General features: G+C 42.1%; 1 protein-coding gene across 1 annotated transcript in view; it reads left to right on the top strand.

Annotated features, from left to right (window-relative positions):
- The first annotated feature begins 557 nt into the window (after positions 1-557).
- Positions 558-25,389, top strand: part of HCN1 (hyperpolarization activated cyclic nucleotide gated potassium channel 1) — a 316,701-nt gene continuing 291,869 nt past the window's right edge. The window contains exon 1 of the mRNA XM_090037188.1: positions 558-946. Coding sequence (XP_089893314.1) covers positions 558-946 — 389 coding nt within the window. The remainder of the gene's footprint in view (positions 947-25,389) is intronic.

Below are 25,389 nucleotides of genomic sequence, written 5' to 3'. Positions count from 1 at the left end.
ATGAACAGATTCACACATTCAGAGAAGTTTAGGGCTGGAAGAGATCACCGTGTGCCCCCCTCGCTCCGGGCAGCAAAGCCTGGGGGTCAGACAGCCCCAGCAAGGTGTGCGCCAGTCTCCTTGCGAAGGTCTCCAGGGTCGGTGCCTGCCCTCCCGCCAGTCTGGTCCAGCGTCAGGTCACAGGACCGAGAGCCACCTGCCCCCTCGCTCTGCCGCAGCGTCCGCAGCTTCCCAGCCCCCCCCCCCCCGGTCTCCGCGGGCCTGTCCCGGCCGCCCCCGGCCGCACGTGCGCTGCCCACACATGCCCCGGCCGCCGGGCGCGCACGTGCGGCCCCCCGGCTGCCCGCGGGCGCGGCGCGCCCGGCCGCTCGCCCCGCCCCTGCCCCGCCCGGCGCCTTCAAGGACTCGCGGGCGCTCAATGTCAGCGGCGCAGCGCGGGCCGCGGCCGGCAGAGGGCGGGCGCGGGGCCGGCGCTGGGCAGAGCCGCCCGGGCTGGGCAGCCGGAGCAGAGCGGCGGCGCGGAGCTGCGGAGCGGGGTGCCCGGCGCCGGCCGCAGCATGGAGGCCGGCAAGCTCGGCGCCTCGCCCGGCAGCCGCGACGACAGCGCGGGCGGCTTCCCGGCCAAGGCGGCGGCCGGGCCGGCGGGGGACGCGGCTCGCGGCAGCCCGAAGGAGCACGGCAACTCGGTGTGCTTCAAAGTGGACGGCGGCGGCGGCGGCGGCGGCGGCGGCGGCGGCGGCGGCGGGTGCGAGGAGCCCGGCGCGGCCGAGGGCGAGGGGCCGCCGCGGCAGTACGGCTTCATGCAGCGGCAGCTCACCTCCATGCTGCAGCCCGGCGTCAACAAATTCTCGCTCCGCATGTTCGGCAGCCAGAAGGCGGTGGAGAAGGAGCAGGAACGGGTTAAAACTGCGGGGTTCTGGATCATCCACCCCTACAGCGACTTCAGGTCAGTGCGGGGCGCACAGGTGGGGCGGGGAGCACCCCCTGCCGTGCCCTCCCTCGCAGCCGTGCCGCCGCTGCCCCCGCCCGCGCCCCTCGCCCCGCCCGCAGCCCCCGGCGCCTGAGCCGCGCGTCCCCGTCCCTTCCCCAGCCGGGGGCCCCGTCTCCCAGCAAATGCAGGGGACAAGGGGCCCCGCTGCCCCTGCCTCCCCCCGCCAGTGTGTGCGGGGCTCTGGGTTGCCTTGCCCCGGGCGAGCGGGCGCTGGGCTCGGAGGTGGCGAGGCCAAGGGCGGCTGCAACTTCTCCGGAGCAGGGAAAAGTTGTGGCAGTGCCAGGCAGAGGCTCCAGCGCCGGCCAGGCGGGGTGAGGAGGGGGTGGGGGTGCCGGAGAGGCTGGTCGGAGCCGGGAAGTCGCCTCAAGGAAGAGACTTTCCCGGGCCTGGAGGGACAGGGATCGGGTAGAAACTCTGCTCCCTCCGCGGGAGCTCTCCAGGGTGCTGGAGGATGCGTCTCCCAAACCTTGGGCCACGGTCAAGCATAACCTTGGGCTCTCTGTCCTTGCCTCTCCGGGAACACGCCGGTGTCCGCAGCCCCGTACAGCCATAGTTTTGCCTTTCTCCCCCTCTCTTAGCCTGTTACATTCTACTTAAAGGGCATTGAGAAGGCTGCAAGAAGAAGGCAATGATAAAAACCGGTGACCTTTTCAGTGTAATCCTTTAATAGGTGGTTTGAAAGGATTTCCAAATTCATGAGCTTTGTCAGGTAATAGAAAAACAATAAAGCAAAAAAAACCCCCCAAAAAACCCACTCCAAAGACAACCCCCCTCCCCTGAAAAAAGATGTAGGATTGTCCTTAGTCAAAAGGAACGGGCCTGTCCATGTGGGAGAAGGGGAGAACATATTTTATTTCAGTGATATGTGAAAAAAGATAATCCTGGTGTCACGTTCATGTTCAATTATGCCAGGAATACATTGGGTTCAATCTTCAGAAGAATACTTACATTACTTATGTTGCTGGAAAAATAAGCATAAACATTACTTAAAACTTGTGAGCTGGATGCACAGTAGAGATTTTTAACCAAAAGATGTATTTTCTCCCAGCTAACACTGTCATATCCAATTATGTGTTCATTTTGAAATTCTTGAAGTATATCTAGCTATAAAATAAAATGACTTTTCTTAAGGGTAAGGCAGCAAATGCACAGGAAGAATTGTTGTCATGTGTGTATGCACAGACACAAGCTTTAATGAGGAACTACATCAGTTTACCATCTGTAAGAGCTGGCTGAATGTCTTTGTGAATTTTGGTAATCCCAGCAATAGAAATATTTGCTGAAATAATAAATATACTTAAGGGAATTGATAGTCAAGGGGATTGCTTGATCTATTTGTCTACCCATTTATACATAACAATAAGTATATCCAACAGAAAAGTGGTATCCCTTTAAAGACACTTTTACCATATCAGAACATAAATTACGTATTTGTTTATTTAAAAGACCAAAATTAAATAGTATATTTCAAAAGAAAAAAGAGAGAGATTCCTCTTATACCCATTAGGACTATTCACAGAGCAACGTGTTACTCAGTGGGTTGTACTAGCACCTTACAATCAAACCTAAGAAAAGGGCCGCCCAGCTAAGTGAAGAGCAAAGAGGCACTCCTGTGATTCTCAGTCGCTTTTCAGTTTCTAACTTCCTGGGGATAATACACTGTACCATTTCTTTTCCTGGAATGGCTTTTCTCCCCTTACATGCCAGGTCAGCTGCACTGGCAGTGAATTGGGGATGACGGAGCCAAGACCCAATCTACTTTTAACCTTTGTCCACCCACTTGCCTCTCCTACATGAGAAGGGAAATAGCACCTTGGACAGGGTCTGGTGATGTGGCTGGCTAGCATGCGTTGGGGATTAAGAAGCTTATTATGTCCTAATACTCTCCTGCATGGGCTGTAGCAGGGTCACAACAGTCTAAAGTCAGCAGTGTGGAACTAGAGGCAGATATACAATGCAAGCCATTTTAGTTATCTGAGTATAAGATGAAATCAAATGGACTGCTCCTGAGTAAATTTACTCCAGTAGTTACAGGATTGGACTCCAAGTCAAGTAATATTTTAGGTGATACAGATTCATGAATTAAATAGGCTTCTGTCATATAAGTGAAATATTTTATGTTGATAAACTTGGAGGAAGCATATGACAAGTATATTGGTAGTATTTTACCACACAATGGGTGTATTTACATAAGACAGTATGAATTTGGCTAATTAGCTAAGATTTTGGTGTCTACGCATGCACCTTTTTTTGGCTGGAGTAAACTAATTTACTCCACAGGAAGACAGTGCCTGTAAATACAAGTACAATCCTTCAGTGATTGTAAAAAAACTCCACAGCAGCAGATGCGTAGACACTGCCTGGCTGGCTGGGGCATGAGGATGCTTCTGTGTGAGGGGCTGTCTGCCAGTTAGCCCCTGCTAAAGCTCCCTTTTGCCCTAGCCAGCCCCTTTGCAGCACACTGAGCCAGGGAGAGCATCTCTGGACTGGCAGGATCACGCTCCGGAGCCTCTGTCAGCTGGGAATGCTCTGCTCAGGGCAAGTGAGTAAACTGTGGAGTATATTGCTCCACAGTTAATTGCTCCCAGGTGCATGTTCAAATGATGCACCTAGGAGTAATTAACTCTGGAGCAATAAGCTCCGTAGTTTATTCAGGTGCCATAATTGCATGTGTAGATATGCCCAGTAGGGCCTTAATGCTTAAGGATGGGCATTACCTGCAAGCACAGAGCACTTGCAACTTTTCCCCCTCCTCCCCTCTCCCTAGTAGACATCTGATTGCGTTCATCCTTTACAAGACTCAGCTGTACAGCTACTTTAGCTAACTGCTTACTTTGTATTTCTAGGAAGAATTTAAAATCATATGTTCATCTCCATAACAGATCTGATTTTTAATAATCACTAGAGATGGATTTCACAGCTTTTTAAAGTCTTAGTATTATTTTAAAGTCTTGTGCAAACACAGTCTTGTAGCACTATGACGGTTTCGGTTAAGGGTGTTTTTGTTTTTACTGAAATATTTTGTATAAAGGAGTAGGCATATTGGCATCAGAGCACATTTTACCCTAAAATAGCATCCATGCAAGTGGGCAGGTTCTCCTTTAGGTCTACTGGTTTTGTTAAAAGGGTAAAATTTTTGTTAGTAGGAAAAGCTTGAGGATTTTTTAGGCACAGGAACTTCTATTCCTTTTCTATTCATATTTTAATGCAGTATATAACACCACTTTCCTACTACCCTGATTTTAAGTCAAATATCTGATTATACTCGTCCAAGCCTTGCACTTGATCAGCAAGATAATATGACAAAAATAAATATTTGATGGGTTTGGACTAGAAGCATAAGGTAAAGTGGTTCTAAAAATGGAAAAAAAAATTAACTAATTTTTAACAATAGCATCCAAGAGTCAGCATCATTTTGAATATCACTGCTAAAGAAAATTCAGATTGGAAGCATAAAGTGTGTGCATGTAAATCTCATGAGAACTGCAAGTCCATTATGTCAAGTGTTTGGTTTGGTTTGTTTTGTTTTTCCATACTGCTGAATATTTTCAGTGTATCAGATTTGCAGGTGGCATGTGCTTTGGATGAAATATTCATAAAATTGTCATCTTTTGCACATGAGACTATTCACTAGGCATCCTTTTGATGTTCAGATATTTTGACTTTTTAAAGTCTGTCACTTGCTTTTTTCCCTCTGTTTAAATAAAGCTTTATGTAAACTCAGTAGTTTATAAATTGGCCATGAGCATGGTCAGTTTTTGGCATCTTAGTTCATGGGTGCCTTGGCTAAGCTGTGCTGCAGAGAATTCTAGCCACAGCTAAATGAACAGAGTTGCCCTGAGATGGGGAACATTAAAGCAAAAACCTGAAAGAAACTGCCTCAGCACAACTGCATGCAAGCAAGCAATTGTCTTGGGAAGAAAATACCTGGACTGGAACAGGGATTGATTCACAGGGTAATACGTTTACAACTTTTTTTTTCCACGGGATGCAAAAAGCCTTCTCAGGATACTTCATTTATGTGTCAGTGGCCCAAGTTCTCCATTAGATGTGTGCCTACTTTGGAGAAAGAAGTTTCATAAATATTACATTGTTTCCCATAAGGGGACCTTTTGTTTCCGGTGTTTCTTGCAAGAGAACAATTCAGTCTTCTGGGGTTAATGTCTAATTGGGAGACTATTGTAAACAGTATACCAAATACACGTCAGGATGAACTCTTACAATCCAGTTGTGATTACTAAGTTTACTGAGTTTAATTGTATGAATCACATGAGTATGAGTTTACTATAAGTGGTCTGTTCAATTTGTTTATTTAAAGTGCTGAAAGTCTTCTGTATGCTTCAGAGTGCTCTTAAGGCCATTGAAATCAATGGATGGATGCATATGTGTAAGGACTATTCATATTAGAGAGTGCTGTAGTGTTAGCCATTTTAGTCTATCAGTCAGACTATGAAAATAGAACATACCTAAGGTCTTACTGTGAGTGATTCACTTATATTCACGTACATTGAAATAATGTATTAACAAGTTAATTATTATGTTTAAAGGATGACATGGTAGCATGACTTCATTATTGCATGCTAGTATTGGTGATTATTTTTATATAGTGGGATCTTCAGTCAGATACCAACTGAATATTTACTCAGTGCTGCAACCCTTGGGCACATTAGAAATTCCATTAATTTTAGGGACTGCTCACGTGTCAAAGGTCAAGCCCAATGTCATCTTTCTTTTATACATTTCAGGGCAAGTGAATAAACTTGCATCTTTTGTAGATGCTATGCAATTGTGCATATCTTATCAGCCAGTATCCATATAAAAATAAATTTAAAAAATAGATGCCTATCTTTAGACTGAGAGGATAATTGCTAATTTAGCTGATTCTAACCATTTGATGAGCAGTGTTCTGGAACACCCAATGGAAGCAGGGGGAGCAGGAAACCTAGCTGGCTTTCACAGGGAGCTGGATAATTTTGTGCAGTGGATTATATAATGTGATTGCCTGCTACAGCAGTGGAAGGGACTTCATAGTCCAGAAGATGCCTTTGAGTCCTCCTTTTTATGTTGGTTTGTACAAGGGAGAGTATCTTCCTCCTCCTAACAATATCTTCTAAGAAACCTCTTGCAATAAACCTCCTTTTTCCTACACAGTCTATTTTATCAGGGAAAATCTTGGTATATAGAAGAAAATAGAACCAATCTTAAAACTTCAGCATAAATCTGTGGGGCTTAGAATGTGATAATGATGTGCCAGATCAAAAATTTAAATTAAAACTGATACTGAACAATATGGTGGTTACATATACATTTTAGATATAGAATATAAGCTTTCTCAATGCTTAATTATAAATAAATGCTCTAAAACTATAGCTTATCTTTTAATCCTGGAACAAGGCACAATGATATGTATAAAGTGTCTTGCATCCAGATGTTTCCAGAAAGATGTTTCTGTGTGAACTGAAAACGAAACAGTTCTGTTTGTTTGGAAAATGTTAGTAGAAAATTTTGCTTGTAAGACTGTGTCAATCGATGAACCCCTTGAAAATCCAAAATGGAGGAATATTATGTTAATGATACATTTACATTAAGTTCCAATTCTTCCTCTTATTAAGGAAGTGTTGAAAACATGGAAAGTGTTGAAAATGTACAGACAATTGCTTCTGTGTGAGAAATGTAGTATCTTATCTGTGCAGCTTGCATATATTCTTCTATCATGTACTTCTTGATTTAGCTCCTGTACTTCCTGGTCCCGTGTAACTGTTTGTCACCTCCTTTACTTGGTATAGCTAAAAATACATATTTAAAGCAATTTAGGGTAAGCCATGAGCCTGGCCCTCTGTATCACAGATAGAACCTTTCAAATGAGGGATGCAACAAATCTTTACAAGATCTATGAAATATTTTACATATAGGTTTTATAAGGGGAAAGTAGGAGGGTTGGAGGATTAATTTTCTTGGCAATAATGTCAGTCTCTTTTTCAAATAGGTCAGTAATTCTGTTTTCTAGTGGCTATAATAATGGCATGGCCCATGTCTGACATAGCTGTATGCTGGAGGCACCTTGCTTCAGGCCTCACTATATACTCACTATACATCCATTGTATTTGTGTGGGGGTTTTTTTGTTTTTGTGTTTTTAGAGTCTATAGTGTCACGTTGTCTATGCAAGTCTCATAATTTTGAGCTGAATACTAGTATTTACTTCTGAAAACTCTGATTTTTACATTGCCATTCATAATGCCACAAAACCTGTGTAGTTTGTTTTAATTTACTAGTAATGTCCTCAAAGCCTTTTGGAATTTTATGATAACAAGTCTCATGAATACGACTCACTGTAGTACATGAACTCTTTCATTTATGTTTATGGAAAATATAAGATATTAATGACATTTTGTTTACTGTATTTCCTCATCTTTGGCACTTTTTTCACTTTCATCATCCTATTTTAGTTGCTAAAAGCCAACATGACAAATTTGCAGCCTTATTATATCTTACTAGTTCATTTCCTTAGTATGTGGGAACTCTTCCTGACAGCATGTTCTGTTAAGCTTTGGAATAGTTTCTGAAGTGAATTAGAAGCCCCATAATTTTAGACATTTCAAACTAGACTGGGGGGCACATCTACAAATGCACATTTAATGTGCATCAGCCCAATTTAAGGCACATGTGTGCTCCCTTAATGCACCTTAAAATGGTGATTTTTTTTTTTGGCTTTTTGAGCCTTCATTTGGTGCAGACACACTAATGCACTTTAATGCAGCATGTGCATTGACTTGGAACTAACTTTAGCTCCAAATTGGTCTGCACACCCATGTTAGCTCCTTAGTGTGTGCACATTAGATGCACACCTAAATTTATGTAAATGTGCATAAGTTTAAGCACACATAAAAGTACGTGTAGGCAAATGGAAAGCATCCCATAGGGAATAAAGTCTTGATGTTGGGAATGAAGACCCAGTAAGTCTCTCTCAGACTTGATTTTATTGTCTTATTAATGATGATATTCAATTCAATGTAATCCAAGTAATCCTTGTTAGTTTGTATCATAACTAGTTTTTATTATCAAATTCAGTGCTTAAAGTCAGATAACAATGTATGTCTGTAGGCATCTCAATAACAGTTGCAAGCATTTTTTGTGTTGTATTGTTGGTGTCCCAAGAGGAGGAGAGCCATGGTTTCATACCCCAACTACCTCACCAGCATCAGCAGAGCACATGCGACGTACAAGGGGAGCATGCTTCACTGATCAAAAGCTGTGCAGCCACCTCACATTTCCCAGAGGCTCTGGAAAGGATTGTCTTTTATTAGTTAAAAAAAAAAATTATTTCAGTTTTACTGATATGCCATCCTTATGGTAGAAGATAAAAACTAGAATGCAAGCTTCAGCCCAAGCACACTTGTAAGATTTCACTGGAGCTTTATTGTAGCCACTGTTGCCCTAGAATAAAATTCCATTCATTACATTTTTTTTTTCTTCAGAATGATGATATGCAGTGTTCTGGAATACTATCATTTCTCCTCTTTTGGCGAATAGGAGAGTGTTCTCAGTTTACAAAAAATATAACAAACATCATGGCATAGATAATTTAGGTCCAGCAATATATTTTACTGTAGCACAGAAAGAACTCTATGTCTGAAGAGAAGGGGACACTGCAAAACTCTTAATTCTATTTATTTGTTTCTTAGATTTGTACCATACTCTATCCAAAAGTCTCAGAGAAGCTTGCAATAAGCAAACAACTCACAAACAAGATTACCCAATAAGCACTACAAAACCTGATAGCTACAATTGTGGGCAGATTTAAGATTTGGCAGAAGGGTGGGGGGGAGCAGCCATATGTGCTGCAGGGGTGGCTGCACCGCAGCACAGAACCTCTTCTCCCTCCCACCCCAAACACCAGTGTTGGCAGACCGTGTTGTGGGATCCTGTGAGTACTTTAAAAAGAGCATTCTGAAGCAATTTTGAAGCTTCCTCCATGCCCAGGACAGTGGGGAAAGCAGCAGCAACAGGTGGAGAAGAAGGGGAAGGGGAGCAGAGGGGATGTGCCTTTGAGCATGGAGGGGAATTCTTCTCTGCTTTGGGGACTTAAAGTCCTCATAAGCTCCTGCAATGTAGTCCAGTCTGAAAGAGTGGTGCAGTCATGCCACTGCACCCTTGGTGGCCCTCCCCCACCACACCCTAACCTGCCTGAAACCCCACACAAGTAATCCCTGCCAGCAATCCCATGTCCAGATACAAGAAACTTCTTCCCCACACCCCCTCACCAACCCCACTGTCCTACTTTAACCCCCAGAGAAGATCCTTCCATGAACCGGAACATTTTACTTTCAGTTAAATTTCTGCATTATCATTCTGGAGCACCAGTGAAGAAGGGTACACCAATTCTTATGCTTCTGCAAAATGGTTTAACCTTTCAATAATAAGTTAGCTAAATAAGTGGCAATGTGTGTATCAGTAAGAATTTTTGTGCAATGTTTAAGAGTATGTGTATATGACTAATACAAATCCTTTCCCATCTCTGTTTTCTTTTGGCTTCTAAAAAGTGATGTTTTTGCATTTTTAAAAAAAATTTGCTCCTCAGTAGGTAAGTTTAATCAAAGCATGCTTTCTATCCTTTTCCACTTTCTGATTAGTTTTGAATACAATGTAGTAGAGTTACTTTCATTTATTAATTTTCTAATATATATGTTGTAAGATAAGCAGAATATTTGGGCTGGGAATAAAAGATGCCAGTTACATAAGGTGAAAGCTATCTGTCAGATTTTTACTGTACTAACTGTTGGCCGGTAACATGAAGCAAAATCATTGTCTACTTCAGGAGAGCCTTGTCCTTGTTTGTTCTTTTATAAAGGTAGCTTAGAAGTGAATATGTGGAAGGAAATGGAACTTAATGTATTGTGTGAATGCATGGCACAGAACTAAAAGCCAAAATTCTTGAGGCCTTATGACTTCTGTGGCAATATGCTTAAGCTCACTCTCTTCTCCATTTTGAATAGCTTGATTTCTGAGTGCTTGTAGCAGTGGACCTCTGACCCTACTACTACAAGTGAGTGAGTGTAATGTTGCAGGGAGGCTAGCTGCAAAGCAATAACCCAGTTGGTAGGAGAGATAGGTAGCAGGGCAGAGATAGGCAAGAGCAATAAACTGCTAATTGGGGAAATGAGAAACCCTTGAGCCTGACTGGACTGGAGGTCAGGAGATCATAGATGGGAAGGGGAAGGAGAGAGCCTGTAGTCCTGGGCTAGTCTTAAGACTGGCCCTGATCCTAAAGGAGGAAGGAGATGATGAATACCTCCCAAGTGGTTTTGTGTTAGGTGTTTATGTTCTGACTGGAGCTAAGTACCGACAGCTAAAAAGCCTGAGGCTAAATTGGTTTGGTGTTTGCAGGTTAGTCTAAACTACACAGATTAAACTGAAACAGAAGTGAACAGACATTTACCTTTGCTTCAGAAAATGCAGCCACATACCTGCAGTGGCTCAGGCTAAAAGCTGGGGGCGCAAAAGCATTGCTCTCTGGTTGTATGTTCACTTCTTCCTGCTGCCCCCAAGGTCTCTGGGATTTGCAGTCCAAAATTACAGTACAAGGACATTGCAGGGTTTCTCATCATTTGCTCTTCCTGCATCTAGGTGCCTTGGGGATTTGTAGTCCACAGTTGCAGCCAGCAGTACATTTTGAGCAGGGGAAGTGGTCTTTTAACCCCCCTCCCTGGCCCCAGACTGCAGCCAGGGCTTGCCTGGCGGGGGGGACAGTACCCCCCTGTGGACTGGGCTGCAACCCCAGCCAGGCTTACCCCCTCCCTCACCCCCTTGTCAGCCAGCCCTCATGGCTCCAGCTAGAGATCAGGGGGGCAGAACCAGCCGTGCTCTGTGGAGCAGACGGCACAGCCCAGCCCAGGGCTGGAAAGCATGCTGGGATGATGGGAGGCTGTGATGGGAGGCTGTGATCCAGGAAGGGGTCTGGGGCAGAAGCTCCATAAACTGGTTTGACCCAAGTCAGTTAAGTCTGATATTACGTTCAACCAGGTTTGTCTTAAACCAGTTTCAAAATGACTGAAAATGGGTTATGTGCACTGAACTGCTGTTCTGTTACAGGTTTAACTTAGTTTTTGATCACTTAAACTGGTTTATGTGTAACGTCTGTCTCTAGCCTGGAAGGTTGGGATGGTTTGGAGGCCATGGGTAGGGCTGGGAGGTACTCCATGCTGGTAGGCTAAAGCTGCAAGGGTCTAGGTCCTAGTGGGCAATGTGGGAGAAAACCAAATGGTTTAGGGGCTGAAGCCAAGAGAACCTTATAAGGGTCTGGGACCCCATAGGCTGCACAGGCTGAAGCTGAGACAGGGCCAGGGGCCCAATGAGTATACACAAAAGGGGCTTCAGCCTAGAAAGAAAGAGCCCTGCAAAGATCCAGGACCTGGTGAACTGCATGTGTAGAAGTTGAGACAGAGCTAGGAGTCCAATAAATAGAGTCCTGCTAGGACCAGGGGTCTGGTGGGTAGAAAGGGCAAACAGGTGCCTGGAGGACTCCTGCTCAAACAGGGCTGGGAGCTCTGGGGAGCTTTGCTGAAGAAAGATCTGTGGGGCACAGGTGTAGCTGTGGAGGCCATAATTACTGCCCCTATGGCAACTGGGGCCAGCAGGATGATGGTTGGTTCTAGCAGCATGCAAGTAGTACCTGCTAGATGTGGAGGATTAGCTAGAGGGTCTAGGCCCCATGACATTGAGACAGGGCTGACAAGCCAAGACCCAGAGAAAAGAAGGAGAGTGAGGCAGAGTCCATGGGCCCTGGAGATGAGAAAGCAGACAAAAAACTAATACCTTGCTCAGGCAGGGATTGGGAACAGAACACACTGCTCAGGGATAAGCAAAGCAGATTGAAGTACCCCAGGCTTACTCTGGGACAACCTCCCACATTTCTTATTTAGACATCAAGGCATGGGCAATGTGTGGTGGTGGGGGGCACAGGGGGGGTACATGCCCCCCCCCCCCAAGAGCACTGGTGCCTTCCCATCAAAGAGTGCTCTGGCTGGTAGGGAAGCATTGAGAGCACCAGTGTCGTTCCCACCCCCAACTGGCTCCGCTGGCAGCACATTAGCGGCAGAAGGGCTAGCTGCTGAGGGGCTCCCATTGCCAACTGGCCCCTGGGGGAGCCCCTCCCCAGTTGTGCCCTGCTGATGCCTCCCCAGACTCGGGAGGTACCAGATGCCCATGCACCAAGGTGTAGCAGGTTAGCATAGGGTGGTGGCCCAAGAGACCAGCAGGGCAGAACAGGGTCAGAACGGCAGCAGTGACCATCTTGTGGAGGTGAATCCTGTCACAGCGAGCGGTTTGGATAGGTTAGAAAATGTGAGGCTTTACATTTCTGTTTCTCGGTTTACCTTGCAAAAAAAAATGTAAATCTTGTTTCAAAGGGAATTTTTGAAGTCTAATAAATGTTTAGGAACTGAGAGTCTTGGATGGATACTGCTGTAGAAATAGTAAGTTTAAATTTGATGAAATGTGGAATTACAACAGCGGTAAACATTTACCTTCTTTGCTGAAGCACAAACTTCTCAAGCAATGTCCTTTTTTCCCCCTGCTTTCAATCATACTGAGCACTGGGGAGCATTCTGATCTATCAACATGCAACTTTTAGGAGAGAAAACTCTTAACCTACTTTGCAATGTTTAATTTTTAACCTAACTGTACTGTACTTAATTGCTTGAAAGTCCTTTAGCTATCTGTTTCCTTGGTTTTTCCCAGAGGCTTGATTAATTTAAAAAACTGAAGTGTATCAGTGTATCCTAATTATTGGAGGGCTCATTGTAGACATATAGCAAGGTATATTAATGACCAAAAATTGTTTCAGCCTGAGTCAATGTCAGTGTTACCTGAAGGACGACAGTATTTAGCTTCTAAAGAAGAAAAAACTGTTAAAAGAGTGATTATAGTAAAAATCCATGAAGTCAAGCAAGCTTCTAATATTTTGAAATAGAACTGCTTCCTGGTTCATAATACAGAAGAGAAGGGGGAAAGGACCAAAACAGCCTGCAGGCCCTACAAAGCCAACGGGTCTCCTTACGCTGAAGAATCGCACCATCACTTACTCTCCCCATTCACCTTCCTTCTGTTGGAGAGCTGGGACCCAAGTCAATCATCACTGTGGCCATCTGAAATGGGGGAGAAGGATCTGGCCAAGCCTGCAGGCCCTGTAAAGTCAGCAGTTCTCCCTGGGCACTTGCAGCTAGAAGAGTACCCTTTGACAGTGCCGGAAGTGAAGACAGAAGATATTTATTATTCTTTTTTGTTAGTACTGGGGAATTAGTGTTTGTGTTTTGGGGGAGGGAAAGGAGTTAAGTGTTTTTTGGAGGGGAGGGTCCTGAAAGCTACAGCCTTGAAGGGGCTGATGGGGCTGTAGGCTCAGGCAGGTTCTGCCATAGGGATTACTTGGGGGGTGGGGTGAGTAGGTGGGGGGCGTGGAGGGGCGGAAGGAGATTCTTGTATTCTGCGTATTGATATGAGTTGTGTCCTGGAATTGGTGGGAAGGTTTGCTTATGTGGGGGCTTGTGCAGGGAGGTGGTAAGTGAGGAAAGTGGGGAAGTTGGAAATCTTAGGGTTTTGGGGTGTTGTTTGAGGAATCCTCTCTGGGTTGTTTGTTTTTATTGGAAGCTGCTCTGCGTCTTATGGCTAGGGTGACATAAATAAATGGCATTATTACCTCTGTCATTGGTGCAACCAGAATAAACCTGAAGTGGACCTGTTTTCAGAAAATGTTTATTTTTTTTTCCATAGAAATCCTTATGTTCATTTTCCATATTTAAGTAATTTATGGTCAAATTCTACTCTCATTTGTGCTGGTGAAATTCTTGGTAGTAATTAGAACTTTTTAACTGGACTCAAATTTGTCCTTCTATTGTCTAAATTCTACCCAATTTATGTAGTATTTTTTTTTCAATAAAAAGTCAAACCAGTAAGTTGTTTCGTGATAGTCTAATAGAATTCAGTCCACCAGCAGTATTTTCTATGCATATCCTAAACATTAGAATTATATTGCAAAAACTATATACTGAAAGGGATTCTTGTTATGATAGCTTGCTTCTCTTGGACCAAAATATGGTAGGTGCCCCTTCTGTGAGAGCAGTAACAGTTAAAGCAGAGCACAAAGAAGGGGTTTAGCCTAGAGAATGATGGTCAAGTGGGATTGTTTTGCCTTTCATGGGGTTAGGGTTTTTTGCTTTATATATATATATATATAAAAAAGAGAGAGATTCATTACACATACAATTTTCAGCAGAAGTGGGTCTATTTTCTCTTGACTCCTTTTAGAAGTTATTTTGTACCACTATTAGACCACCGGTCTTGCCAATACAGACGTACATATTAAACTGTTAAGTATGCAGACAGTCTTCTAATGCAAGTCCTTGGTGCTTTTGAGGATTCAGACCTGAGACTAAATCATGCACATAGAACTACAGATTTTGTTTGTCTCCATAGTGAAATGTTCAAGCTCGGATGCTTTCTTCCTCAACTCTCAATCAATTTAGGACTTATAGTCAAAAAAGCTTCTAGAATGTATTCTTCCCCCCCACCCCACTAGATTAAAAAAGATGCAAACATGCATCTGTACTTGAATGCCTCTAACACTGGTGGATATTGCTTTGGTATACATTCAACTTTAATTAGATTTGTGGAACAGAGCAAATTTAGATGGTTAGCAAACACATAGGAGCATAGGTCCAAATGCACGTTATCTAGAAAGGTCATAATAGGACTGTGGTTAATGACAGGAAAGAACATAGCTGAAAATGTTAATTCAAGCTACTACCCCAGCTGCCAGCCCACCACTGACTCTGCAGCTTGACACTGCCCTATGTGTGGCTGCTGCTCTGGTTGTTCAATTGCCCAATGTACCTGTGCTCCAGCATCATAGAAGAAAAATAAATGGACATGGATGAAAAACACAGAAAAGTAATCAAGCATGAACACCCATTTCATTAAAGCAACAGGTTAGTGCTTCTTTCTTTAAAATGGGGTCAAAATATAGAAAAGTTTGACAGCAGGAGATAGTAAAAGTTGCATTTGTAAGACAAGTGAGAACTAAATGTCTTATTCTTGCAAGCACCCAAGTTATTAGATTTTAATTGTATCTGTTCTTTCAGTGAATTATCAGAGGGACTGTTCTGTATCATTTTGTATTACAGGTGTTTCTTGAATTACCATAGGACTTTAAGTTACTTTTCTATCAGTTCCTTTTCCATATTGATAATCAGTCCAAAAAGTGGTACAGTTATATCTGTGTCTTTATGTATCTAAGGTGAATGAGGGATTTATTATAATTAGATTTTAAAACCTGTATTCAGAAAGACTAAAACTTTATAGAATGATAAAGCCATATACATTCTAGAGTTGTACAGCTGTAGAATATGCTGCAAAAAACTTAAACTTTAAATTATGACTGAAATGCCTCCAGTGTTTTATCTGGGAAATTAGTCAGAATATAGTAAAACATTCTGGGGCTTTCCAGCAAATCATTTATGGATGTCAGCTATAACTTTTCTGCTCACCCAACCCCTCAATTTCAAGATAAAGTTGTTTATATTTCCACAAAGAAACAGTCTTCAGGCTTGTTAAATGGGAACTACATCAGTGGGGACAGCAACAGACAGATCATTGCAAAAGAAAGGGTAACTACAGTAGTGAAACCGTTTAAAACCATTTAAAAGGAAAATGTGTTATTGTTACACATGGAATGAAGAGTTTTGAAGGTTTTAAGCAAAGTATAATGAACCATGCAGTCAATTGATTCCCCCTTAGCTGCTACTGGCTCTGATGGCAGCTGGCTTTAAACTTTGGATGGAGCACGAGTCAAAGGAGGGTGCAAGTGCACTAGTGCACCACCCCTGATTGTAGATGATTTTTCTTTTAATAAAGGACTTGTGAATGCTATGTAGATATACTAAATATTCCTTTGGTTGCTGTTCCTTTTTAATCACCCTTTGGGACTGTTCTTAAATCATAACTTACCCTAAGTTTGCCACTAAGCCTTTTAAGCTTCCCTTACAATATAGGCTAGATTGTGCAAGGAAAAAGTACAAAAATGTATAGAAGGCTTGCATCAACCTATTCTCTCTTCCATGTGGCTCTTTGCAGGATGTAATATTGGTTCAAGAAGAAAGAGCCAAAGGCATTCTAGAATCCACAGCAGTCCCAGAAAGCTGAAAGGGTCTAGGTGGAAAATGTACAATGAACTTTGTTAAAATAGTAGCAGATGCTCCTCTTACGGTCACTAACACATAGCTTTTATAGACTTTGTACTTGTTTCGGATTTAATTCTACCAGGTCCTGCCAAAATGAAGCCTTCAGCGTGGGCACTGGATTTACACCGTAATCAAGGCTTCTGTTTCCAAAATTATTGAACAGCACATATTTAAGGAGAGCTTTTCCCTTACATCATCCCTATAGTTGACTTTCAAAACATAATCTATTTTTCTTTAAATAAACCTTTCAAATACAATAATTATTTTGATTTGCAAGGGAGCCTTAAATTAAATGATGCTTTTGAATCTCTTTTTTGATCTTCAGATGGAGTTGCTGCTATTGCCATTTATTATTGGTAAAATCTGGGCACTGGGGACTTTGCCAGCTTAAACACTTGTTTTAAATCCTGGTGTCTTCTTCTGTGTACATAGACACACAGGTACCATTGTAAAATTAGCTGTAGAAACTAAGTCCCATTCTCCAAAGTTATTTTACGTACATCAGCCAGAGTTTAGGTACCCAGAGATGGGTATTTTAGGTATTTATGTACCTAAAATAGACATAGGCACAGCATCCCAGATCTAGAAATGTATTTAGGTATCTGAGGTACGTTTAACACCTAGCTCACTTAGAGGTTCCCAAAACTTCCTGAAAAATCCCTCGTAGTGAGGCAACTGTTTTGCGCATAACTCCCCATAAGATCAATAAAGGGCAGGGCCAAGATCCTTAAAGGTATCCCGCTTCCTTGAGATCAGTGGGAGTTTGGCACAACATGCCTTTAAAGTGCTAGGTGCCTCTATAACTTTGACAGCCTGGCCTGTAGTTTCCTAAAGCCCCCTTTTTAATAAGACTAAGATTGCAGTGGGTTAAAAAACAAAATAAGCAAACAAAAAGCAACAGCAACAACTGAGCCATCCCTAAGGGTGTGCCGGGTCTGGGGGGGTGAAGAGGGCCGGAGCCAGCGGGGCTGGGAGTGGGGAGCAGCCACAGCTGGCGGAGTGGGGGGGGGTGGTGAGCAACTGAAGCAACAACAAACAATCACTCTTGTGTTTCAGGCATTTCTGATACCTTAAAGGGAAAAAAATCTGTTTTGTGTTAATATTGTGGATGCACTTTTTTTCTCTTTCCATATTCAAAATGGATTTCCAATTTGGGGGTATCTTTTTCAGTTGTTTAGAGATTCTTTTTGTCATATTAGCAAAATACTTAGGTTTCTTTCTTCCCATTCCTCATCTATGAATAATTAACATCGAATTGGCTCTTCCAGTTATTATAGGGCTTTCACTTAAATTCTAGTCAGCCTGTTTAAATTGTTCATATATGACAATCAAACTGAGCTGTATAAACTAAAGGAAATTTAACATTGTCTCATTTAAAATTTAACTAGACATCTTAAGGAATATTGGTGTTTGACATTGTCATAAATGTGTTTTATCTCAAGTAAAATGTCTTGTGCTGACAGATGAAAATCTATTTGTTAAAATTAGTCAATCGAATTTGTGACATTCTGAATAAAACTTTAATTCAGGTTTTTTTTGATCACCAAGTTAAAGGAAGAATTTTTGTTTCTTAAGTTTATCAAAAAAAATGCTGTTTGTGGTCTTAGATCATAGGCCTGTGACTGAAATTTCTTTGAGTGCTTATTTAAGAACAGCTTATCTGTGGTTACTGCTATACGCAACTTTACTTTCAGGGAAACACTTTTTTCTTCTTCACCCTTAACCTATACTTTGTGTGGATTATGTAAAGAAACAGCACTCGTGCTGTGCAAAGTCATTAAGGAATAGGGAATACTTTGTTTGAACTCTCAAAGATCAGAGAGAGACCATTTTTGTACCAAGAGACTTCAAAGTGGGTAGCAGAGAACAAAACACTCAACCGCCATATAGAGCTTGCTGGTGGAGAAGTATATTGTTAAATAATTCTCTTTATATTTTATTTTTTTTCTGATAAATATTTATAGGTTGAGTATGTAACAAAGCCTATAGTTAAAGTTGAATGAGTTTTTCTCATTCGTGCAGGTTCTTTTGAGAAACTTATAGCTTTATCAATCTTTTAGCTTTCAGGCTGAAAATTAGCACATTTCTTCTTTGCTGTAAAGTGGTTTCTTTTTTATTTTGTACTTTTTTTAAAGCGTTTTGGAAGAAAAACACAGTTTTACAATTCTACATTTTTAGTGTATTTTTCTTGTTTGGAGTAGTTCAGTCTCAAAGAAAGATAGAATTCATCGGGAACGTAGCATATTGATCACGAATGGGCCTTTCAGTATTGCAATGAATTTCTGTTTTCTTAGTCCAGTTCCAGTACTTTTAAATTGTATTTCAAGCATTAGCCCTTTTTGTTATATTCAAATCGTATCCTTCATATCCTAAAACTATCTGAACATAGTTTACTTAATGATTTCCTTACCTAGTTGTTTTGCTAATGCTCTGTAGCTGCAGGATACAGGAGGATGGACAGATTTTCTTATGGACTGTTATACAAACATTTATTTCATGATTGCCTACAAGTGTAGGGGCCTGGACTTAATGGAAACAAGAAATCCTTTTTTGCTCTATGTTACTGTATTTGCTATATAAAAAAAATTCGGCTGAGATGTAGATGGTGTAACTTATTCACCCCTATGGTTTGGCTCTCCCCTGTTCCTTAAAGCAATCAATACAGGTACATGGATTCAACATACAATTAATTGGACATAACCATGAACCATGCCTCGGAGAGAGACCAAAAAATCCATCAAAGGGCTTTTTTAGTTTGACCTAGTGAAAACGTGTTTTTTGCATCCAGTTTGTGGAAACATTTCCTCATTTTCCATTATAATATTGTTTTACTGTGAGATTGACAGGTCTTCCATGCAGTAGGTTTCTGTTATACCACATCCTTCCAAAATAGATCTCATGTCCCTGCTTGTTTACCAACTTAGGTAAATGATAGACCATTTATATTGCTACAGGGAGCTTGACTTCTAGATCTCAAATTCAAATTCAACCAAATTCAGTAGCAACCAAAATACTCAACATCATATGGAGCTTTGGTCTGTGTAAACTGAGTTGCTGGTTCTAGTTATTCTTCCTTGAAGACAAATGTTCACATAATAAAAATTACTGTTATGGCTAAACAAATTTGTTGGCATATGCAGCAAGGATTGAAAGGGAACTAATCAGAGCATTGGAGTGGTTTTGTTAAAACATGAGTCAGACATGTTGATGATGACTGCGGGATGATTTCCATTATTGCTTTCTGTACCATGCCTGCTCTGAGAATAAACAAGCACATTTATTCCACACTCCCTCCCTCCCCACCTTTAGCAGAAATGGAGTGGTAAAATGGTGGTGATGGGGGGGAGAGGCGGGAGGAGAGGGCTTGGATAAGTTATAACAATCCTAACTTGTGGAATTCTGAAATAAACTATTTTTTTCCTTTGTATACTGGCAAGTTAATACCTGCAAAGGTTTTAAAGAATAACAACCTTTATATGAAAGTGAATAAAAGATCATTACAAATGTTTTAGTTTTCTTTGTGCATGCAGTTCCTTTTTTACAGTGTGTTTTGTTCTCAATAATTGTGAAAAGCACTTAACTTTTTTTTATCTTTTTAGGTTCCTTCTGAATGCAGGTTCAAGCTAAATGTGCAATTCCTTAGAATTTTTTTAAGGCAAAATTTGTAATGAATGCATGCATTCTAACTAGAAACCAGAATATTTGGAGATGAAATACATGTCTCTAACAGTTTTGAATGTTTGTAAATTGGACACTGTCTAATTTGAGAGTAGGGAGTGCTTTTCTCTCAAGTATTTTCTATATAAATTGGCTGTCAATTAGGAAACTGTAAATAGTGATAACTCAGTATTAGATTTGAGCATTTGGGGTTTTTTTTCTTATTTGTACACAGCCAAGTAAAATGGGAAGAAGCTACCTCATAAGAGGCATTGTATCCTAGCAGTTAAAGTGAAAGGGATAAATAGCAGGAAGACTTTGTTTCTATGCCACGCTGTCACTGACTTTATGGGCATGTGAGTTGTGATACTAGACATCTGAATCTAAATACCTTCTTTAGACTAGCTGGGCATGAGCTTTCACATGACAAATTATTGCAATAATCTGCCCTACCAGATTATTGCATCTTCAGTTTCTGCACCAATAAAAGGCATCAACCACCCCCACCCCCCCGGCCTCTCATACACTGCAACAACAACCCAATACTACAAATACTATTGCAAATAATTAGTATTACAAATATGTAATGAAGGATAGATTCACTGTAAAATATTCCATTTTCCTGTGTTTTGATGTTCACTTTCCAGGGGCATTCCTATGATTGCTTGCATAGCATTCATATTTGTGAAGCATTCATGCTAGTAACTTGATGATAGCCCTGATCAAAGTCAGTTGAAGGGATTGCATAATCTGTCACTGACTTCAGTGAGCTGTCAGCTAGAAGTTGCTCATCAGATTTATATGTTTATTCACAACTGATCCATACATCTCACATTACCAATGTTTAATATTATAAAGAAGGTAAACAAAGTCTCTGAGAACATATTGGTCTTAGAGGAGAGCAACATTTTTTGTTGGATGAATTATTTCACTGCCTCCATGAGCTACTGTTTTAATTCCAGATGAGAGTAGTTATTACTATTTTTAAAGATGGAAGAAAAAAATCCATGCATTTTTTTAACTTCAGGCAAATAACTTCAGAATTGGAACTTTTGTGTAGGGGGCGAGGTCTGATTTCTATTTTTTTTTTCTTATTTCCAGTGAACCAAAATTTTCTTGCTAGCATTTTCAATTAAATGAACAAGAAAATCAGTTTAATTGAGCAGCTGCTGGGGCCTGTCTGGATGTCAACTTTTGGAACTCACCCAGCATGTGCAAGCTCCTTGAGCCAAAAGACAACAGGGTTGGTAGCTCTGAAGCAGAGTTCTACCTGGAAAGTTTTACAAGTGAAAGCTTGTTAAAACTGGCCATGTCTACACTAGATGCTGACTGCGCAGTAGCTCATTACTGCTGCACAGTAGCATTGCATGACATGAAGTGTGATACAACACTACTGCACAGTAGGCATGTATAAAATGGGCCATATTCGATTTGGATTCAGCCCAAATAGGGGACAGTGATTTGAGTTGTTGATTCAGATCACTGTCCCTGAGTTGATTTGGCCAAATCCAAATGTGAAGATTCAATGCTGATTCAGAGAATCAGCAATTCAGCCATAGACACAGCTTTAAATGTTTTTTCTACGTACCTTGAGGTACAAGGCATGGCTCATGAATGCTGCAATGCTGGGACAGATGGAGTGTCCCACAGGAGCACAGGCCCTCCCTCCCCCTGCGTGCTCAGTGGCAAACCCAGAAGTGGACTGAAAGTACTTCTGGTCCACTTCTGGGTCCACCAGAGAACATGCAGGGGGTCCTCCCAGGCTCCCCTGACTCTGCAATCAGGCACTAGGGGACCCTGGATGCCACCCCCAACCCAGGAGGCACCAGTCACCGAGTGGGGGCGGGGGTGGGGGCGGGGAGAGCCTTCACACTCCCCAGCGGACCCAGAAGTGGACCGGAAGTGCTTCTGGTCCACTTCCAGGTCTGCTGCTGAGTGCGCTGGGGAGCCCCCTGCACTGCTGTGGGACACTCCATCTGCCCCACCATTGCAGCATTCATGAGCTGCCTGGTACCTTGAAGTATGTAGAAAAAACATTTAAAACCATGTCTATGTCCAAATCTCTGAATCTTTCAAAATCAATTCGGAGGGTTCTGATTCGATTCAGAGAGATTTAATGGGTATCCTGATTTGATTTCAGGTTTGGAGATTCAGCCACCAAATCGCGCCGAATCTCCACCCAATCAAATAATTGACTGAAGCTTTGTACAGCCCTACTTACTGCACAGTAATAATGAACTAGTGTGCAGTCAGTGTCAGCAAAAATGCCATTTGGGATGTTGCTGTGCACTAACACCAGTTGTGCTGTCATTTAGTATTTGTGTATGCAAGTACTAAATGATTACACAGTACCAACTGTGTAGTCAGTGTCTTGTGTACCTATGGCTGCTAAGATGTCTCAAACAAAACATTTCAGGGTCAATAAACTGGCCTTTTTCAATAAAACATCTTCAGTGTGAAATTTCTGATCAGATTATTTAGCTCTAACAGTACCTGGATGCCTTAGAGTCAGTTTACTGAAGTTAGGGACATATTATTATTTCTTGTTTTAAACTTGTATTCTTCTGTAGTATGTGTATTTAGCATTTCTAGTATGAAGAAACAATAGATAATGACTTCAGCTTTCTCACTTTCCACTGTGTATTTATATATATATATCCTTTAGAGTGTCTGCAAATCCACTCGCTTGATGTCATCTGTAAATTTGCTAACTGTGTACTCAATCTAACTTTCCAAATCATTAATGAAGATTTTAAACATTACCAGACACAAGACAAACCCACTTGATACCAGCCCCCAAGTGGACATTGAGCCATTGATGACTGTTGTTTGTTTGAGCATGATAATCTAACAAGTTACATAGCTATCTATCAGTACCAGGACATAGGCAGCCAGACCTGGGTGGCAATCAGGATCAAGACTACTCAATTGTGGTAAAAGCTGGGGTTAGAATGAGCAACAGAATCTAGTAATGAGCTAGATCAGAAAGGCAGGGAGTCCAAAGGCGAACAAGTTCCACAAGTGAGCTGAGTCAGTGAACCAAGAGGTCAAGAGGGGAGCGAAGCCTACAAGTAAGTGAAGTTGGAGAACCAGGAGGTCAAGAAACACCCAGAGTTTAAAACAGTGGATTTCTAGGATCAGGTAAGAGTGCCTGGACAAGAAACCCACAGACCAACATACATATCTACACAGAACCAGCGATCACCCTAAACACACCAAAAAAGCTGTGATATACAGCCAAGCCCTCAGATACCACCGAATTTGCACTGAAGAGAACACCCAGGATTGCTACCTCTCTAATCTTAAAACGGCTTTTACCCAACAAGGATGCTCCTCCAGAGAAAGAGATTGCATGTTTGAAAGAGCTACCGGGATACCACATGAAGCACTGCTGCAGTACAGAAGAAACCCCCCCACAAATCGCACACTGCTGGTTATGACATATCACCCCTCCCTCGAACCCATACAGCAAATCCTCAAACAATTGCAACCCATACTAGAAAGAGACCCTATTCTTAAAGAAATCTTCCCAGACCCACCCATCCTAGCTTTCAAACAAGTACCAAACCTCGCCAAACTCATCACCAGAGGCAAACTTCCTCAGACCCAGAACACACCAAATGGATCCAGACCATGCCATGACAAGAAATGCAAAACCTGCCAACACATTTCCACCACCCCCCACAATCACTACACCCCACAACAGAGCCATCAGCATTCCTGGATCTTACAGCTGCACCTCCAGAAATGTAATATTACTCATCCAATGCACCAAATGCCCTGATGGAAAATATGTAGGTGACACCAAACAACAACTGTGCACCAGAACGAACGCACACCGGAAATCTATCAAAGACAGGAATACCCAATTACCGGTGGGGGCACATTTCTCACAAGGAAACCACTTTCTTCCCAATCTCTCAGTCCTGATCCTCAAAGGGAACTTACAAAACACTTCCCAGAGATGAGCCCATGAACTCCAGGATATTGATGAAGTGGATACTAAAAATCATGGACTAAATAGACTTTGAATTTATGACACATTATAACCTGCTGATGGCTGACATCCCAGGTACCTGTCCACTATTCATCCCCCTTCTCTCCCTACCACCCAGCCTGTCTCTCACCCCTTGACTCCTCAATCTACATTTTCACTGACTATCTTGTATGCATACCAGCCCAGCCTCTGGCTTTTTTACTTTTCATTCCATCCAGGAAGAGCACACACCCACTCCTGAAACTTCCTTAGCCTGACAAAGGGTTTTTGAACCCAAAAGTTTGCTTAAAAATAGTTCTCCAACTATTTAAGTTGGTCTAATAAAAGATATCAGACACCAAAGAACCTTGCCTGCCTGTGACCTTAGACCAACACAGCTACAACCTATACCTCTGGACACTTCCTATATCTTTCCCTGATTTAATTTTTTTTTTTTTTATATATAGGTCTGCTTTTATATAGGGGAAGTGTAGGGTCCAGTGACAGGAGCCAGTCACTTTAGTACCAGGGTGTGGGTGACAAGTTGGACACTGATGAAGGCTTTAGGTAGGCCAGTTCAGCCTTCGGGAACAGAAGGGTGGGGGGTTGTGGTAGGTGGCTGCAATCGTTGGAACAAAGTACTGGGTTCAAGGCTGGTCTGACGTCATCTTCCAGTACTTTCATCTGGGTTATGTTAACTTACTAAAAAGAATGTAATGGGGGACAGTGTCAGAAGCCTTGTTAATGTTGAGGTATGTTACATCCACTGCTATATGTCCTTCCCCAACCAAAAAGTCTGTCTCTTTTTTTTAAAGAGGAAAATCATACTGATCAAGGATGACTTGTTCTTGATCACATTGTCACCCTCTGGATGCTTAGAAATAGACTCTTTTATGATTTAAGTATAGTCAGAGTAAAATAAGGCAATGCATTTAAATAAAAGCAGTGACTTTGCTATGAAAATTACTTCACCAAGGACCACTATCACTTCCATGGACTTTCAGGTAAGGCTGTTCATTTCGCAAAGTGAATTCCACATCCTTTACAAGCATTTCAGATTGACTGGAGAACAGACTGAGAAATATGGCTTGAATTGGTAAATGCTCTTACCTTTTGCACCAATGTTACCTGATTGTTGGAGATACCTTCAGGGTGGCTTCATTGCCTCACTTCTAGGGTCTGGCATTTGCAAAGAAGGTTTTCTGGTACCACTCTTGGGGGTACTGTAGAAGCAATGTATATTTACTTTGTATCATTCCAGGGAACAGCAGGACAAAATGACTTGCTCTCTCAGTGCAGGTAACCCCACAGGTTTATGCTTACATCTGTTACCAGGCACAGGATAAGGACTCACAATTTACTGTGGTAGTATGTGTTTGTGCAGTCCCATGTTGGATTATTGTTGGGGCAAGAATCACAACTGGTAATGGCCATTTTAGTTCAGTGCATCCTATCTAGCAACTCTGTAGGTTCTCTATGCTTCTGAACTAGCTGAGGTTTGGTAAGCATTTTCTGCCTGGAGTCAAGGTAAAAA

This window comes from Crocodylus siamensis, chromosome 3 (assembly GCF_052110815.1).
Source record: "Crocodylus siamensis isolate JL-2025a chromosome 3, ASM5211081v1, whole genome shotgun sequence".
NCBI classification, from domain to species: Eukaryota; Metazoa; Chordata; order Crocodylia; family Crocodylidae; genus Crocodylus; species Crocodylus siamensis.
This window is presented reverse-complemented; position numbering and strand designations above follow the sequence as displayed.